Source organism: Lissotriton helveticus, chromosome 7 (assembly GCF_964261635.1).
Source record: "Lissotriton helveticus chromosome 7, aLisHel1.1, whole genome shotgun sequence".
In the NCBI taxonomy this organism is placed as follows: Eukaryota; Metazoa; Chordata; class Amphibia; order Caudata; family Salamandridae; genus Lissotriton; species Lissotriton helveticus.
This window is the reverse complement of record NC_136068.1, coordinates 3,510,684-3,530,664: the sequence shown is the minus strand read 5'-3', so window position 1 is coordinate 3,530,664 and position 19,981 is coordinate 3,510,684. Positions and strand designations below refer to the sequence as shown.

General features: G+C 50.2%; 1 protein-coding gene across 1 annotated transcript in view; it reads left to right on the top strand.

Moving 5' to 3' along the window:
• The window catches only part of APOC1 (apolipoprotein C1), a 38,063-nt gene extending 19,075 nt beyond the window's left edge, over positions 1 to 18,988 (top strand). Inside the window, exons 2-4 of the mRNA XM_078651265.1 lie at positions 2,476 to 2,571; positions 5,217 to 5,343; positions 18,773 to 18,988. Coding sequence (XP_078507391.1) covers positions 2,517 to 2,571; positions 5,217 to 5,343; positions 18,773 to 18,833 — 243 coding nt within the window. The 5' untranslated portion in view covers positions 2,476 to 2,516 and the 3' untranslated portion in view covers positions 18,834 to 18,988. The remainder of the gene's footprint in view (positions 1 to 2,475; positions 2,572 to 5,216; positions 5,344 to 18,772) is intronic.
• The last annotated feature ends 993 nt before the right edge of the window (positions 18,989 to 19,981 follow it).

The window sequence follows — 19,981 nt, the reverse complement described above, 5'->3', positions numbered from 1 at the left end:
GTCCTGACGTGTGCTCCTAGACTCTGGACTCTGAGGGCCCGATTCAGAGAACTAGCTTAAGACAAAATCCTAAACTTACTACCATTTCGGTATTCACAGAAGTTAGGAGTCCTAACTTTAGGACTCCTAAATGCCTTCTGTGAATACCGAAAGTCTTAAACATAGGATTTTTCTCAGTTTAGTAGTAGTAAAGTTGAGAAAATCCTAATGTTAAGACTTTCGGTATTCACTGAAGGCATTTAGGAGTCCTAAAGTTAGGACTCCTAACTTCTGTGAATACCGAAATGAGTAAGTGCCTTCGGTGAATACCAAAATGGTAGTAAGTTTAGGATTTTGTCTTAAATTAGTTCTGTGAATCGGGCCCAATGTGACCGTCACTGTGGGATGTGAGTGTGCGCTCGGTGTGAGGCTCCCTGACATGAGCTCCTTGACTCTGGACTCTGAGTGACCGTCACTGTGGGATGTGAGTGTGCGCTCAGTGAGAGACTGTGAGGGGCACTGATGTCTGCTCCTAGACACTGGACTCTGAGTGACCGTCACTGTGGGATGTGAGTGTGCCCTCAGTGTGAGGCTCTGAGGGGTCCTGACGTGTGCTCCTAGACTCTGGACTCTGAGTGACCGTCACTGTGGGATGTGAGTGTGCCCTCACTGTGAGGCTCTGAGGGGTCCTGACATCTGTTCTAAGACTCTGGACTCTGAGTGACCGTCACTGTGGGATCTGAGTGTGCGCTCAGTGTGAGGCTCTGAGGGGCCCTGACGTCTGCTCCTAGACACTGGACTCTGAGTGACCGTCACTGTGGGATGTGAGTGTGCGCTCAGTGTGAGGCTCTGAGGGGCCCTGACATGAGCTCCTAGACACTGGACTCTGAGTGACCGTCACTGTGGGATGTGAGTGTGCGCTCAGTGTGAGGCTCTGAGGGGTCCTGACGTCTGCTCCTAGACACTGGACTCTGAGTGACCGTCACTGTGGAATGTGAGTGTGCGCTCAGTGTGAGGCTCTGTGGGGTCCTTACCTCTGCTCCTAGACTCTGAGTGACTGTCACCGTGGGATGTGAGTGTGCACTCAGTGTGAGACTGTGAGGGGCACTGACGTGTGCTCGTAGACACTGGACTCTGAGTGACCTTCACTGTGGGATGTGAGTGTGCGCTCAGTGTGAGGCTCTGAGGGGCCCTGTTGTGTGCTCCTAGACACTGGACTCTGAGTGACCGTCACTGTGGAATGTGAGTGTGCGCTCAGTGTGAGGCTCTGTGGGGTCCTTACCTCTGCTCCTAGACTCTGAGTGACTGTCACCGTGGGATGTGAGTGTGCACTCAGTGTGAGACTGTGAGGGGCACTGACGTGTGCTCGTAGACACTGGACTCTGAGTGACCTTCACTGTGGGATGTGAGTGTGCGCTCAGTGTGAGTTTCTGAGGGGTCCTGATGTGTGCTCCTAGACTCTGAGTGACCATCACTGTGGGATGTGAGTGTGCGCTCAGTGTGAGTTTCTGAGGGGTCCTGACGTCTGCTCCTTGACCCTGGACTCTGAGTGACCATCACTGTGGGATGTGAGTGTGCGCTCGGTGTGAGGCTCTGAGGGGCCCTGACATGAGCTCCTTGACTCTGGACTCTGAGTGACCGTCACTGTGGGATGTGAGTGTGCGCTCAGTGTGAGGCTCTGAGGGGCCCTGACATGAGCTCCTAGACACTGGACTCTGAGTGACCGTCACTGTGGGATGTGAGTGTGCGCTCAGTGTGAGGCTCTGAGGGGCCCTGACGTGTGCTCCTAGACACTGGACTCTGAGTGACCGTCACTGTGGAATGTGAGTGTGCGCTCAGTGTGAGGCTCTGTGGGGTCCTTACCTCTGCTCCTAGACTCTGAGTGACTGTCACCGTGGGATGTGAGTGTGCACTCAGTGTGAGACTGTGAGGGGCACTGATGTGTGCTCGTAGACACTGGACTCTGAGTGACCTTCACTGTGGGATGTGAGTGCGCGCTCAGTGTGTGTTTCTGAGGGGTCCTGATGTGTGCTCCTAGACTCTGAGTGACCATCACTGTGGGATGTGAGTGTGCGCTCAGTGTGAGTTTCTGAGGGGTCCTGACGTCTGCTCCTTGACCCTGGACTCTGAGTGACTGTCACTGTGGGATGTGAGTGTGCCCTCAGTGTGAGACTGTGAGGGGCACTGATGTGTGCTCGTAGACACTGGACTCTGAGTGACCTTCACTGTGGGATGTGAGTGCGCGCTCAGTGTGTGTTTCTGAGGGGTCCTGATGTGTGCTCCTAGACTCTGAGTGACCGTCACTGTGGGATGTGAGTGTGCGCTCAGTGTGAGGCTCTGAGGGGTCCTGACATGTGCTCGTAGACACTGGACTCTGAGTGACCGTCACTGTGGGATGTGAGTGTGCCCTCAGTGGGCTCAGGGCCCTGTGGGGCTCTCACAGTCCTCTCATGTTAAGGGGTTTGCACAGCTTTGGTCTGTTCTTTTCTTTTGCAGAGATTGACTTGAGAGGTCATCAGAGGTCACCAGAGGTCACCATGAAGCTGCTCTTGTCCCTCGCTGTGCTTCTTGTGACGGTAGCGGTGATGACTGGTAAGGCGCTTTATATGCCAACTGTTGGCACTTCTCAGCGCTATACTTCATCCCTCTGAGACAGCTGCTGCCCTAAGCACTGAGCCACCTTGTAAGGAAACCCGGGGCCAGCTTCTACCCTTAACACTTGTGCATGAGACAGCTTCTACCCTTACCTCTTGTGCAAGAGACATCTTCTACCCAGACTACTTGTGCAAGAGATAGTTTCTACCCAGACCATTTGTACATGAGACAGTTTCTACCCAGACCACTTGTACAAGAGACAGCTTCTGCCCTTACCAATTGTACAAGAGACCACTTCTACCCAGACCACTTGTACAAAGGTCAGCTTCTACCCGTACCACTTGTGCAAGAGCCAGCTTATACCTAAACCACTTGTGTAAGAGACAGTTTCTACCCTTAACACTTGTACAAGAGACAGTTTCTACCCTTACCACTGGTACAAACAACAGCTTCTACTCTTACCACTTGTGCAAGAGACACCATCTACCCTTACCACTTGTGCAAGAGACATCTTCTACCCAGACCACTTGTGCAAAGGTCAGCTTCTATCCTTACCACTTCTACAAGAGACAGTTTCTGCCCAGACCACTTGTACAAGAGACAGTTTCTACCCTTAACACTTGTACAAGAGACAGTTTCTACCCTTACCAATTGCACAAGAGACCACTTCTACCCAGACCACTTGTACAAAGGTCAGCTTCTACCCATACCACTTGTGCAAGAGCCAGCTTATACCTAAACCACTTGTGTAAGAGACAGTGTCTACCTTACCACTGGTACAAACAACAGCTTCAACTCTTACCACTTGTGCAAGAGACATCTTCTACCCTTACCACTTGTACAAGAGACATCTTCTACCCAGACCACGTGTGCAAAGGTCAGCTTCTATCCTTACCACTTCTACAAGAGACAGTTTCTGCCCAGACCACTTGTGCCAGAGACATCTTCTACCCTTACCACTGGTGCAAGAGACCGTTTCTAACCTTACCACTTGTGCAAAGGTCAGCTTCTACCTGTATCACTTGTGTAAGAGACAGCTTCTACCCAGATCACTTGTACAAGAGACAGTATCTACCCCTACCACTTGTATCAGTTGTACATATCACTAAGACACCTTCTACTCACAGAACTGAACAACCTTCTACCCACAGCACTCAGCCACCTTCCACCCACAGCACTCAGCCACCTTCCACCCACAGCACTCAGCCACCTTCTACCCACAGCACTCAGCCTCCTTCTACCCACAGCACTCAGCCACCTTCTACCCACAGCACTCAGCCACCTTCTACCCACAGCACTCAGCCTCCTTCCACCCACAGCACTCAGCCACCTTCTACCCACAGCACTCAGCCACCTTCTACCCACAGCACTCAGCCACCTTCTACCCACAGCACTCAGCCACCTTCCACCCACAGCACTCAGCCACCTTCCACCCACAGCACTCAGCCACCTTCCACCCACAGCACTCAGCCACCTTCCACCCACAGCACTCAGCCACCTTCTACCCACAGCACTCAGCCACCTTCTACCCACAGCACTCAGCCACCTTCTACCCACAGCACTCAGCCACCTTCCACCCACAGCACTCAGCCACCTTCCACCCACAGCACTCAGCCACCTTCCACCCACAGCACTCAGCCACCTTCTACCCACAGCACTCAGCCACCTTCTACCCACAGCACTCAGCCTCCTTCTACCCACAGCACTCAGCCACCTTCCACCCACAGCACTCAGCCACCTTCCACCCACAGCACTCAGCCACCTTCTACCCACAGCACTCAGCCACCTTCTACCCACAGCACTCAGCCACCTTCTACCCACAGCACTCAGCCACCTTCCACCCACAGCACTCAGCCACCTTCTACCCACAGCACTCAGCCACCTTCTACCCACAGCACTCAGCCACCTTCCACCCACAGCACTCAGCCTCCTTCTACCCACAGCACTCAGCCACCTTCCACCCACAGCACTCAGCCTCCTTCTACCCACAGCACTCAGCCTCCTTCTACCCACAGCACTCAGCCACCTTCTACCCACAGCACTCAGCCACCTTCCACCCACAGCACTCAGCCACCTTCCACCCACAGCACTCAGCCTCCTTCTACCCACAGCACTCAGCCACCTTCCACCCACAGCACTCAGCCTCCTTCCACCCACAGCACTCAGCCACCTTCCACCCACACTATTACCAATCCTATTAGACCTATCGGCTCAGTATTGACTGTAGTGATACACAAACGTTTGGTGTAACCCTACAGTCAGCACTGAGGAGAGCGTAAATTGTGAACTGCCTGTACCACAATGCAAAGGAGCGAACTTTTCTCGATTGTGATGCTGTGTCTTGACCCCACCCTTTTCCCTGCCGAAACTGATTTTCAAGACCTCCTCTACCATTTATGACACATTCGCCCCAGCCAGAGAATGACGCCGGAGCTGGACATTCTGGAAAGATAGGACTCGAAAATGACCTCTGTGAATACCAAAAGTCGTAAAGTTAGACTTTTGTCTCAGATTGCATTTGGGAATCAGACCACAATCTTTCCACTCAGAACTTGACTCTAGGCTTCTCTGATCGCCTCTTTTGCCTGCTTCTCAGCACTGCAGTGCCTGTTAATGACGTGTTTAACCCCTCTCCCCCACAGACGTCACCAAGGCCGACGACTCCCCCAGCGTTGTCGACCGCCTGAAGGAATTCGCCTCTAATGTCGGTGACAAAACCAAGGAGGTGTTTAACAAAATCCACCACAGTGAACCTGCTACAAAGACGAGGTAAAGCCCATTTACGAGCACTGCTGCCCGTGTGGTCTCGGGAGGGTAAGGGGACGGGGGGTCCAGTCACCTGCCCATCACCATGTCTGCCATGTGTGGTGAGCGCAGCGTCCGCATAGGGCCTTCCTGCACCATCACTGGCCCATAGGGCTCCGCACTTCACCATACGCCCTCACAGCTTGTCTTTTTGCCAGATGTTGGCCTTCCTTTTTTGTAGGACATTATATTCTGCTATTTGCTCTCTCGTGTTTGCTAGGGTGTCCGGCCATGGTGTAGCGTTGTGTTCCTGCTCTAGGTGTTTCAGGGTCTCCGCTGTGCGTTGCATCTGTGTACGGATGTCGTTCAGTATTCCGGCGCTTGTGCTTATACATATTCCCCGTAAAGTAGAGCAGAAAAGACCGCACTCCATGGTGTCTTTTCCTCCCAACCTCCTTGGGAACACCTCCATTGCACAACCCAACTGGCCCTCCACCCTCCTCCCCTCCCAGCACTCCTTCCAAGCGAGCAGGGACTCTCCAAGAGTTTGAGGGCGCACTCTCTCCCGGACCTTCGCGTTTCACCTCATCCAGACATCCCTGGAGGCCCCTCCTCTCCGGCGGATGCCTCCCCTCAGCCTCGATCCTTGAACCAACACTCAGACCTGGTTGCGCGTCCGGACGACTTATCTCTCCAATTGCACCTTCTCTCTCACATGAACTCCATGAACAGGAAGCACGCGTCTCCGGCCTGTATTCGGCCCGCCGCCGCCATTGTCCGCATGAGCTTGCGCAGAGTCGCACACATTCCTGACTCACCGGGTATATCTTGAATAGCACAGAACCGACTCAGGGGCATATTATCAAGACAGGCAATACAATTATCACCGTTTTAGCGGCAGAAAACTGCCACTAGAACGGCGATAATGGGCTTGATAATATGCTCTATGGCCGTGGTTCCCAAACTTTTGACTCCTGAGGACCCCCACTGAATCACTACTGGCAGCCGGGGACCCCCAAGAAATTTGTACAATTTAAATTTCTTTTTAAAAACGCCTTTTGAAGCAGAGGCAATTTCAGGAGGGAGACGGCCTGAATTGGGTCTATTGGCATGGACATGTATGCATAGAGCAGTGTATTTTTTAGTGGTACCCAAGGGCTTGTGGAAAGCGAGCAATCAGACAGCAGCACGAAAATCCTACTGCTGATCCTGGCTGTATCTATTTTTACCTGCCTGCCAAGTAACGGTGACCTATACACATGTGCCTTTCAACGTTTTATTGTATTGCCTGTATTTTCATTGTTGTGTCTGTGACTGCTTTTGTCTGTCTTCCCCCGCTGCCTGTACGTTATCCGTGCCCCTTTTTTTCTTCCCTCTGTTCCCCTCGCTCTCCCTGTGCTCTCTCTGCCCGGTCTTTCCTTCTGTACCCCTTGCTGCCCCGTGTCGCTGCCCAGCTTTCCCTTCTGTTCCCCTCACTGCCCCCGTGCCTCTCTGCCCGTTCTGCTTTCTGTTCTTAGCTGCCCCTATATTTCTGTATTCTGTATTTTGCCTCTGTGCCATTCGTTTTTTTGTGCTCGTCTGCCCTCGGTGCCACTCGTTTTCCTCTCATTTTTGTGTCCCTTTTAGCTTCTATTCCACTTGTTTTCCCTCGTTTTCTGTGCCTTTCTGCCCTCTGTTCCACTTGTTTTTAGGGCTCGCCTGCTGGGCGCATGCGCCTAGCTGGCGAAGCTCTATTGGGGCTTAAACAGACTTTACCGAACTTGGCGATTTGGTGCTGTGCCCGTGGCTTTTAGGTCAATGCGCTTGCGCATTGACCTAAAATGCGCGTGCACATCACCAAATCGCCGTCTGTTCCCTCAGCCGCACTCCCCCCACACCTTTGAAGTGAAGCTTAGCTTCACTTCAAAGGTATCCGCTCCCCCCGCCCCCTGCTTCACACGTCTCACGGCCAGCAGGCCGTCTCATATTTCTCCTCCCTCCCTCGCCTCCCTCCCTCAGCACGGGTACAGTCGGGACCACTTGCTTTCAGTGACAAATTGAGGTTTTCTTATATAACGGATCTAAACCAAACTCCCGCCTTCAAATACGCTAGAGTTTGGAGCAAAGATGTTAGTTTTTTTTAAGGATTTTTTTAAATTATGTTTCGAAGAGTAAACCTTTCAAATAATGCTGAGCTACATGCAGCTGTTACTTTTATTTTTCCTTATCGCCTGATATTTTCAGTTGTTTGTGTGTTGAAATTTGAGGTAATTGGGATATTTATTTAAAGGGCTATTTTTGAATGCACCCTTTGTTGTACGAGTTAAAGCTCTACAGCTCTTGGCTAAATCTGCTTAATTTCCCTTTAATCTCTCAATTGTAATTTAGAAACCTATTACTTCATTTATACTTTTAGTTATTTTCGCATCAAACATTTTGACGTGTGTGAACCTTTGCGCGACGTAGTCCAAGTGATGAGCTTGAAGCGCATTTGCCTCTTTTTACACATGTAATGGGCTTATTTAAATTGTCCTCGTGCTTTTTTTTGAATGTAACCAACAGTTGCTGGATTTTACTTTGAGGTTTGACAGTGCTGCTGATTCAGCACTGGGGCGATTTTGAAAATGTCTTCACGTTTTCAAATAAGCAGAGAAAGTTTACTGTTGCCAGACGACGATGGTGTATGTTTTATATGTTTTAACTCCCTGTTTCTGCAGCTGTGACTGGTCGCTTGGGGTGACACCCCTCTGTACTCACCTTGTGGCCTCATCGTGCACATGGTCAGTCTGACCTGCTCAACACACTTCAGATTTTACTCCTTATCCTTGAACTGTGTGATTTGGACCACACCAAGAGGATGGTTACTTTCTGTGACAGCTTAAATTAAGGGTGCAGCTAAATTAAGAAAACCAAGCTTGTATGACTGAGTAAAGTGCGCAGCCCAATGTATTGACAAGTGGTATCAAGTTGACCGTCCGGTTGAGAGCGACAGTGTGTTTATCCATATGCAGTTGGCCCAGACACCGCATCCACCACCACCACCCCCACCACCACTACATCCACCACCACATCCACCACAACCACCACCCCATCCACCACCACAGCATCCACCACCACCACCGCATCCACCACCACATCCACCACCACCGCATCCACCATCACATCCACCACTACCACCACATCCACCATCACCTCCACCACCACCACCACATCCACCGCATCCACCACCACCGCATCCACCACCACACCCACCACCACTACATCCACCATCACATCCACCACCACCACATCCACCATCACCTCCACATCCACCATGACATCCACCACCACCACATCCACCACATCCACCACCACCGCATCCACCACATCCACCACCACCACCACCCCCACCACCACTACATCCACTACAACCACCACCGCATCCACCACATCCACCGCATCCACCACATCCACCGCATCCACCGCATCCACCACATCCACCGTATCCACCACCACATCCACCGCATCCACCACCACATCCACCATCACCACCACATCCACCATCACATCCACCACCACCACCACATCCACCACCACATCCACCATCACCTCCACATCCACCATGACATCCACCGCCACATCCACCACCACATCCACCACCGCCACATCCACCACCACTTCCACCACCACATCCACCACCACTTCCACCACTACATCCACCACCACATCCACCACAACCACCACCCCATCCACCACCGCATCCACCACCACCACCGCATCCACCACCACCGCATCCACCACCACCGCATCCACCACCACATCCACCACCACATCCACCATCACCACCACATCCACATCCACCATCACCTCCACATCCACCATGACATCCACCACCACATCCACCACCACCACATCCAACACCACCGCATCCACCACCACCACCGCATCCACCACATCCACCACACCCACCACCACATCCACCACACCCACCACCACATCCACCACCACACCCACCACCACAATCACCACCCCATCCACCACCACCACCACATCCACCATCACCTCCACATCCACCATCACCTCCACATCCACCGCCACATCCACCGCCACATCCACCACCACATCCACCACATCCACCACCACCACATCCACCACCGCCACATCCACCACCACCACCACCGCATCCACCACCACCACCACCACTACATCCACCACCACATCCATCACCCCATCCACCACCACCACCGCATCCACCACCACATCCACCGCATCCACCACCACCGCATCCACCACCACATCCACCACATCACCACCACATCCACCATCACATCCACCACCACCACCACCACATCCACCACCATCACCACCACATCCACCATCACCACCACCACCACATCCACCACCACCATATCCCCCAGATCCACCACCACCACATCTATATGTGTGTGGCTCTGTGTGTGTGTAGGTGCAAATGCAATGTTCTTGGATTTTCGTCACAATAAAATACACTGAACATAATCTTCACAAAAGTTATTTACAAACGTTTAAGCTATTGCCATTATAAATTACAATAACTTTTATTTAAGTATTAATTATTTACTAAATTAAAAGCCATTGTTATTTGTAATATCAATACATCTAAGTCACGTAAATACAACACACATTGCATTACAAATGCTATAGGTGTCACATTTGCAAAAGTTAAAACTATTGACATTGTAACTGACAAAGCTATTAATTTTGCTACTTTCAAAACCAACACATAAATAAAAAAAGTGTCATTTACAATACCAATAGCTCAAACTTTCCTAATGCGAGACCTATTGCATTTCCAATGCTTGTTTGTGCCTTTCTGCCCTCTGTTCCACTCGGTTTCCCCTCGTTTTCTGTGCCTTTCTGACCTCTGTTCCACTCATTTTTTGTGTCTTTCTAACCTCTGTTCCACTCGTTTTTTGTGCCTTTCTGCCCTCTGTTCCACTTGTTTTCCCCTAATTTTTTGTGACTTTCAGCCCTCTGTTCCACTCATTTTTCCCTCGTTTTTTGTGCCTTTCTGTCCTCTGTGCCACTCGTTTTTCCCTCTTTTTTTGTGCCTTTCTGCCCTCTGTTCCACTCGTTTTTCCCTCATTTTTTTGTGCCCTTCTGCCCTCTGTTCCACTCGTTTTTTGTGCCTTTCTGCCCTCTGTTCCACTCATTTTTTGTGCCTTTCTGCCCTCTGTTCCACTCGTTTTTTGTGCCCTTCTGCCCTCTGTGCCACTCGTTTTCCTCTAATTTTTTATGCCCTTCTGCCCTCTGTTCCACTCGTTTTTTTGTGCCTTTCTGCCCTCTGCTCCACTCATTTTTTGTGCCTTTCTGCCCTCAGTTCCACTCGTTTTTTATGCCTTTCTGCCCTCTGTTCCACTTGTTTTTCCCTCGTCTTTTGTGCCCTTCTGCCCCCTGTTCCACTCATTTTTTGTGCCTTTCTACCCTCTGTTCCACTAGTTTTTCCCTTGTCTTTTGTGCCCTTCTGCCCCACTCGTTTTTTGTGCCTTTCTGCCCTCTGTTCCACTTCGTGTTCCCCTCATTTTTTGTGCCCTTCTTCACTCTGTTCCACTCGTTTTCTTGAACCCTTCTGCCTTCTGTCCCACTCGTTTTTTCCTTGTTTTTGTGCCACTTTTGGCTTCTGTTCCGCTCGTTTCCCCAGCCACTGTGCCCCCTGCAACCCCGTCCCCCTGACTGCCCATTCACTGCCCCTGCCTCCCGATTGTATTGTTGTGGTCTCGCCGCCCCTGCGCCAACATTCACCGCTCTTGTGTGCTGTGAGGATGCATGGGCGTTTCATTTTTCACTACGACGACAGGCACTCGAGTCCTGCGGACCCCCTGGGAATATCTCACGGACCCCTGGGGGTCCGCGGACCACAGTTTAGGAAACGCTGCTCTATGGAATTGCAATTGAAGCCCATGTTAAATGTGAAGGACATATAACATGGCCTACAATTGGAATTCCATAGAGCGTATAATCAAGCCCATTATCGCAGTTTTAGCAGCAGTTTTCTGCCACTAAAACAGTGATAATTTTATTGCCTGTCTTGATAATATGCCCCTCAGTTCTCAGCCTCCTCTTGTCATGTATTTTAACCAACTTCCATCCGCCTCCCTTCACAGAGGCTCTAGATACAGATGCCGGCTCCGGTCTTTTCCTTGACTCGTGGGTACCTTGCAGCTACAGCTCGTGGTGTCACTATAAGGCCCCCTCCGGCCTGCTCTAGTCTTCACGTTGTACAGCGTGACCTGCATTGCTGATCTGAGTGTGTTGCAGCGAGGCCCGGCCTGTCTCTCTTTGGATTCTGGTGCTGTGTTCTCTGGGCCTAAGCACGCCTTTGATTTGCGGATTTTTCCAAATCTTCGGCTCACGAGTCTTGCGTTACTGCTCCCTCTCTTCATGAGCTGTATTGCATATATTGTGTAGCTGGATAGGCGGATTCTCATCGGATTTTTACACCTGGCAAGCAGAGCAGCACTAATGAGCAGCCATCTTGAAGGATGGAGTCGACATCTTTGAAAGATGGAGTCGACATCTTTGAAGGATGGAGTCGACATCTTTGAACGATAGATTCAACATCTTTGAACAATAGAGTCGACATCTTTTAAAGATGGAGTCAACATCTTGAAGGATGGAGTCGACAACTTTGAAGGATGGAGTCGTCATCTTTGAATGATGGAGTCTACATCTTTGAATGATGGAGTCGACATCTTTAAATGATGGAGTCGACATCTTTGAATGATGGAGTCAGCACCTTTGAAGGATGGAGTCGACAACTTTGAAGGATGGAGTCGTCATCTTTGAATGATGGAGTCTACATCTTTGAATGATGGAGTCGACATCTTTAAATGATGGAGTCGACATCTTTGAATGATGGAGTCAGCACCTTTGAAGGATGGAGTCGACATCTTTGAAGGATGGAGTCGACATCTTTGAAGGATGGCGTCGACATCTTTGAATGATGGAGTCAACATCTTTGAAGGATGGAGTCGACATCTTTGAAAGATGGAGTCGACATCTTTGAAGGATGGAGTCGACATCTTTAAAGGATGGAGTCTACATCTTTGAATGATAGAGTCAACATCTTTGAACAATTGAGTCGACATCTTTGAACGATAGATTCAACATCTTTGAACAATAGAGTCGACATCTTTGAAGGATGGAGTCAACATCTTTGAAGGATGGAGTCGACATCTTTGAAGGATGGAGTCAACATCTTTGAATGATAGAGTCGACATCTTTGAAGGATGGAGTCGATATCTTTGAATCATGGCATCGACATCTTTGAAGGATAGAGTCGACATCTTTGAAGGATGGAGTCGACATCTTTGAAGGCTGGAGTCGACATCTTTGAAGGATTGAGTCAACATCTTTGAAGGATGGAGTCGACATCTTTGAAGGATGGAGTCAACATCTTTGAAGGATGGAGTCGACATCTTTGAAGGATGGAGTCGCCATCTTTGAAGGATGGAGTCGACATCTTTGAAGGATGGCGTCGACATCTTTGAATGATGGAGTCAACATCTTTGAAGGATGGAGTCGACATCTTTGAAAGATGGAGTCGACATCTTTGAAGGATGGAGTCGACATCTTTAAAGGATGGAGTCTACATCTTTGAATGATAGAGTCAACATCTTTGAACAATTGAGTCGACATCTTTGAACGATAGATTCAACATCTTGGAACAATAGAGTCGACATCTTTGAAGGATGGAGTCAACATCTTTGAAGGATGGAGTCGACAACTTTGAAGGATGGCGTCGTCATCTTTGAATGATGGAGTCGACATCTTTGAATGATGGAGTCGACATCTTTGAATGATGGAGTCAGCACCTTTGAAGGATGGAGTCGACATCTTTGAAGGATGGAGTGGCCATCTTTGAAGGATGGAGTCGACATCTTTGAAGGATGGCGTCGACATCTTTGAATGATGGAGTCGACATCTTTAAATGATGGAGTCGACATCTTTGAATGATGGAGTCAGCACCTTTGAAGGATGGAGTCGACATCTTTGAAGGATGGAGTCGCCATCTTTGAAGGATGGAGTCGACATCTTTGAAGGATGGCGTCGACATCTTTGAATGATGGAGTCAACATCTTTGAAGGATGGAGTCGACATCTTTGAAGGATGGAGTCGACATCTTTAAAGGATGGAGTCTACATCTTTGAACGATAGAGTCAACATCTTTGAACAATTGAGTCGACATCTTTGAACGATAGATTCAACATCTTTGAACAATAGAGTCGACATCTTTGAAGGATGGAGTCAACATCTTTGAAGGATGGAGTCTACAACTTTGAAGGATGGAGTCATCATCTTTGAATGATGGAGTCGACATCTTTGAATGATGGAGTCGACATCTTTGAATGATGGAGTCGACATCTTTGAATGATGGAGTCGACATCTTTGAAGGATGGCGTCGACGTCTTTGAATGATGGAGTCAACATCTTTGAAGGATGGAGTCGACATCTTTGAAAGATGGAGTCGACATCTTTGAAGGATGGAGTCGACATCTTTAAAGGATGGAGTCTATATCTTTGAACGATAGAGTCAACATCTTTGAACAATTGAGTCGACATCTTTGAACGATAGATTCAACATCTTGCAACAATAGAGTCGACATCTTTGAAGGATGGAGTCAACATCTTTGAAGGATGGAGCGGACAACTTTGAAGGATGGAGTCGTCATCTTTGAATGATGGAGTCAACATCTTTGAATGATGGAGTCAGCATCTTTGAAGGATGGAGTTGACATCTTCGAAGGAAAGAGTCGACATCTTTGAAGGATTGAGTCAACATCTTTGAGTGATGGAATCGGTACTCTTGCCACAGTTCTGGCTTGGCTTTCAAGACAGGATTGAGTCAACATCTTTGAAGGATGGAGTCGACATCTTTGAAGGATGGAGTCAACATCTTTGAAGGATGGAGTCGACATCTTTGAAGGATGGAGTCGACATCTTTGAATGATGGAGTCAACATCTTTGAAGGATGGAGTCGACATCTTTGAAAGATGGAGTCGACATCTTTGAAGGATGGAGTCGACATCTTTAAAGGATGGAGTCTACATCTTTGAACGATAGAGTCATTATCTTTGAACAATTGAGTCGACATCTTTTGAACGATAGATTCAACATCTTGGAACAATAGAGTCGACATCTTTGAAGGATGGAGTCAACATCTTTGAAGGATGGAGTCGACATCTTTGAATGATGGAGTCAACATCTTTAAATGATGGAGTCGACATCTTTGAATGATGGAGTCGACATCTTTGAAGGATGGAGTCGACATCTTTAAAGGATGGAGTCTACATCTTTGAACGATAGAGTCAACATCTTTGAACAATTGAGTCGACATCTTTGAACGATAGATTCAACATCTTTGAATAATAGAGTCGACATCTTTGAAGGATGGAGTCAACATCTTTGAAGGATGGAGTCGACAACTTTGAAGGATGGAGTCGTCATCTTTGAATGATGGAGTCGACATCTTTGAATGATGGAGTCGACATCTTTGAATGATGGAGTCGACATCTTTGAATGATGGAGTCAGCATCTTTGAAGGATGGAGTTGACATCTTCGAAGGAAAGAGTCGACATCTTTGAAGGATTGAGTCAACATCTTTGAATGATGGAATCGGTACTCTTGCCACAGTTCTCGCTTGGCTTTCAAGACAGCATTGGGGATACCACTAGGGCCGGACCCTTTATTAGATATAATTCCTTCTATGGTTGCTATTATCATGGCCTTATTTACTGTGCATATTTGTAATCGTCTTTCTTACAGCGGTGTCCCCAGACGTGTGAGACGCGGTGCCCCAGTTGTGGGGGTGCATGGGGAGAGCCCCTGGTCCTGCACGTCCTGCGGCACCCAGCCCCTCCCGTTCCTTCATGGATGCTCTCGTTGCCTTGGGTTGTATTTGTCTCGCCCTCTCCTGTGGGCGAGAGGGCTCCTTCTCTTTGTCCTCAGGGTCTTTGCTGCCCGCGCTCTTTACCGGGATCGGAGCGGTGGTTTCTCGGGGTCTCTCCTCTGGGGTCCACCGGTACTTCTCCTCTTTCGTCCACTTTGGCAGTTTCCCGAATACATGTGGGTGTCCCGGCTCCATGACAGATGAGGTCACTTCCCGGCTATGGCTCTCCCGGCTCGTCATTCGCTGTGACAACATCATTTTAACTTCATCTCCCAGGGCCCTAACTATGCTCGTGAGATTTGGAATGTTGGGGCATATCAGCAACGAACGGCGGTGAATAACTCAAAGCGCGCTTAGCCCTTTGTGATTCATCGTCGTCTATCGCTGGTATTTGTCGCCCTGGTAGCGCGTTATCAACAACGTGTTGCTCCAGAGTGATAACAATTCTAGAGATAGCGAGGAAATCGCTGTTTTGCAGGGACCATCGCTGGTTTTCCAGCGATGTTCCCTGCACAAGGGTGATAACCTTGCTCATCCGACCCTGTGGTCGTATCAGCACAATCCACCCCCTATGTTAGGGATAGGTAAGTCAGCATTTTAGCAGACGTTAGTTTTTGGAGAAAACAGCAGTTTTTTCCAAAAACTAACGTCTGCTAAAATGCTAGGACATCCTTGCTGATACCGCGAAGCCGCGCTAATGATGTCCTGACACGGAGTGTATGTCAGGAACGCCCACTTTGCATCTCATTAGAGATGCAAAGGTAGGCGTTGTGCAAAAGGGTGCTAACATGCGAATATGTGTGTTAGCACCCTCTTGCTGATAGGGCGATGGTTTTATCTCCGCTTTTCTGGCTTTTAAAGCCTAAAAAGCGGAGATAAAGCCCTTGCTGATATGCCCGTTATCTTTAATATGTCCACAAGTACAAGTGAGCCTCTGGTCGTTTCTGTCTCATCGGGCCCTCGTGACTCAGGGGCATATTTACATGCCCCTAACGTCATCGGAGCGTCGCTTTTTCTGGCGTTCTGGTGGCGTTGAACCCTTCCCCTTATTTACAAGGTGGCACTAAGGTACTTAACGTGGCTCAACGCCACCTTGAAAATGTGCCCCTTCCTGCCGCAGGCTGCTGCGGCAAAGGGCGAGCAATGGGTGGTGCTAATGCGGGCGTTCCACCGCAACACCCACTGCATTTGACCCCACCCCAGATTTACAAGACTTACTAAAGCCAGGTAATACAGAACGCAAAGAAGTAAAGAAGAATGCCAGCAAAACACGGCAACAGCCCTAAGACACCCACGGTCACTGCACCTCTTGGGGAAGTGTTAATAGACTCCGGGGCCCGCTTCAGCTTCTTCTGTACCCTTAAAGCCCTTGAAGAGTGGGCACCCCCTCTCAACTCCACAGCACATGCTCCGCGCTGATGCGTCACTCCCGCCGGCCCGTGGAGCAAGGTAAGGCAGACAAAAAGTGAGTTACCAGTAGGGCACGCTGAGAAAACCCCGAAGCCACACCCAGTCCTAGCCGCGCCACTTCCGTGTAGATTTTGGGGCACACTCTCCGGGGCAACTGACTACGGCTGCGTACTCGCTCGCTCAGCTGAGCTCTGCTCTGAGGGGAAGAGGAAGGAGAACCCCCGCAAGTAGCCGACACACACTCAGCTTCACCTTTGCCTTCACCCAAGAGGGGCGCCCCTCTCGGGGGCAATGCCTACTGTGCTCTTGCGTCGGACGCTCCTGACTGCTTCCCTCTCGGGAGTAATGCTTACCGTGCTCTTGCTTCTGACACTCCTAACTGCGCCCCTCTCGGGGGCAATGCTTACCATGCTCTTGCGTCTATCGCTCCTGACTCCTCCCCTCTCGGGGGCAATACTTACCGTGCTCTTGCGTCTGTCGCTCCTGACTCCACCCCTCCCGGGGGCAATCCTTACCCTGCTCTTGTGTCTAACCCTTTTGACCCCTCCCCTCTCGGGGGCAATGCTTACCGTGCTCTTGAGTCTGTCCCTCCTGACTCCTCCCCTCTCGGGGGCAATGGTTACCGTGCTCTTGCGCCTGTCGCTCCTGACTTCTCCCCTCTCGGGGGCAATGCTTACCGTGCTCTTACGTCTGGCGCTCCTGACTCCTCCCCTCTCAGGGGCAATGCTTACCGTGCTCTTGAGTCTGTCGCTCCTGACTCCTCCCCTCTCGGGGGCAATGCTTACCGTGCTCTTGCATCTGTCGCTCCTGACTCCTCCCCTCTCGGGGGCAATGCTTACCGTGCTCTTGAGTCTGTCCCTCCTGACTCCTCCCCTCTTGTGGGAAATGGTTACCGTGTTCTTGCGTCTGTCGCTTCTGACTTCTCCCCTCTTGGGGGCAATGCTTACCGTGCTCTTGCGTCTGTCCCTCCTGACTCCTACCCTCTTGGGGGCAATGCTTACCGTGCTCTTGTGTCTGTCGCTCCTGAATCCTCCCCTCTTGGCAGCAATGCTTACCGTGCTCTTGAGTCTGTCGCTCCTGACTCCTCCCCTCTCGGGGGCAATGCTTACCGTGCTCTTGCGTCTTTCGCTCCTGACTCCTCCCCTCTCGGGGGCAATTCTTACCCTGCTCTTGTGTCTGTCGCTCCTGACTCCTCCCCTCTCGGAGGCAATGCTTACCGTGCTCTTGAGTCTGTCGCTCCTGACTCCTCCCCTCTGGGGGGCAATGCTTACCGTGCTCTTGCGTCTTTCGCTCCTGACTCCTCCCCTCTCTGGGGCAATTCTTACCCTGCTCTTGTGTCTGTCACTCCTGACTCCTCCCCTCTCGGGGGCAATGCTTACCTTGCTCTTGAGTCTGTCGCTCCTGACTCCTCCCCTCTCGGGGGCAATGCTTACCGTGCTCTTGCGTCTGTCGCTCCTGACTCCTTCCCTCTCGGGGACAATGCTTACCGTGCTCTTGTGTCTGTCGCTCTTGACTCCTCCCCTCTCGGGGGCAATGCTTACCGTGCTCTTGCGTCTGTCGCTCCTGACTCCTTCCCTCTCGCGGGCAATGCTTACCGTGCTCTTGTGTCTGTCGCTCTTGACTCCTCCCCTCTCGGGGGCAATGCTTACTGTGCTCTTGCGTCTGTCGCTCCTGACTCCTCCCCTCTCAGGGGCAATGCTTACCGTGCTCTTGTGTCTGTCGCTCTTGACTCCTCCCCTCTCGGGGGCAATGCTTACCGTGCTCTTGTGTCTGTCGCTCTTGACTCCTCCCCTCTCGGGGGCAATGCTTACCGTGCTCTTGTGTCTGTCGCTCTTGACTCCTCCCCTCTCGGGGGCAATGCTTACTGTGCTCTTGCGTCTGTCGCTCCTGACTCCTCCCCTCTCGGGGGCAATGCTTACCGTGCTCTTGTGTCTGTCGCTCTTGACTCCTCCCCTCTCGGGGGCAATGCTTACCGTGCTCTTGTGTCTGTCGCTCTTGACTCCTCCCCTCTCGGGGGCAATGCTTACCGTGCTCTTGTGTCTGTCGCTCTTGACTCCTCCCCTCTCGGGGGCAATGCTTACCGTGCTCTTGTGTCTGTCGCTCTTGACTCCTCCCCTCTCGGGGGCAATGCTTACCCTGCTCTGTTTTTGTTGCAGAAACTGGTTTGCGGAGACGTTTCAGAGAGCGAAAGATGCTCTGAACATCAAGTCCAAGTAGGGACCCTGGAGCTCCTGCAGTGTACACTCAGAAGCGCTAGATGTCGCCAGAGGACTGAAGGCGAGCACGCATGCTCAGAGACTGGACATCTACCCTCATGTATTCCTGTAGAATCTTTATTGTTTGAGACTCATTAAACTTGCACATATTTCCAATGGCTCTTCTTCTTTTCTATGATTTGTTTATACACTTGGCCTTTCCTCTGGGCTTTGGGTGGGCAGTGGTTATTGGGCAGTATCATCTGTGGGCAGTGTTTTGTGGGCAGTATATTGGATGGGCAGTGGCGCTCTGGTTCTAAGTATCCTGCTGATAATCTCCAGGCAACCCAAGAGAAGAGGCTCGTGGCCATGGATGGTGAACCCATCGAGACGGTGACCGCTTACAAGTGCCTCGGAGCACGGATGGATGATGAAGGAAGAGTCGAGGCTCGTGGCATCCAAAGCAAAACTTTTAACAAAACAAGCAAAAATAATGTCAGCGGACAAAGACACAACAAGCTCGAAAAAACTCAAGCTCGGAAGCTGGGCATTAAAATGATAACAGCAGGGGCTTACCACACTACGGGCCCGATTCACAGAACTAACTTAAGACAAAATCCTAAACTTATTACCATTTCAGTATTCACAGAAGTTAGGACTCCTAAATGCCTTCTGTGAACACCGAAAGTCTTAAAGTTAGGATTTTTCTCAGTTTAGGAGTCCTAAAGTTAGGACTCCTAACTTCTGTGAATACCGAAATGAGTAAGTGCCTTCTGTGAATACCGAAATGAGTAAGTGCCTTCTGTGAATACCGAAATGAGTAAGTGCCTTCTGTGAATACCGAAATGGGTAAGTGCCTTCTGTGAATACCGAAATGAGTAAGTGCCTTCTGTGACTACCAAAATGAGTAAGTGCCTTCTGTGAATACCGAAATGAGTAAGTGCCTTCTGTGAATACCGAAATAAGTAAGTGCCTTCTGTACCGAAATGAGTAAGTGCCTTCTGTGACTACCGAAATGAGTAAGTGCCTTCTGTGAATACCGAAATGAGTAAGTGCTTTCTGTGAATACCGAAATGAGTAAGTGCCTTCTGTGAATACCGAAATGAGTAAGTGCCTTCTGTGAATACCGAAATGAGTAAGTGCCTTCTGTGAATACCGAAACGAGTAAGT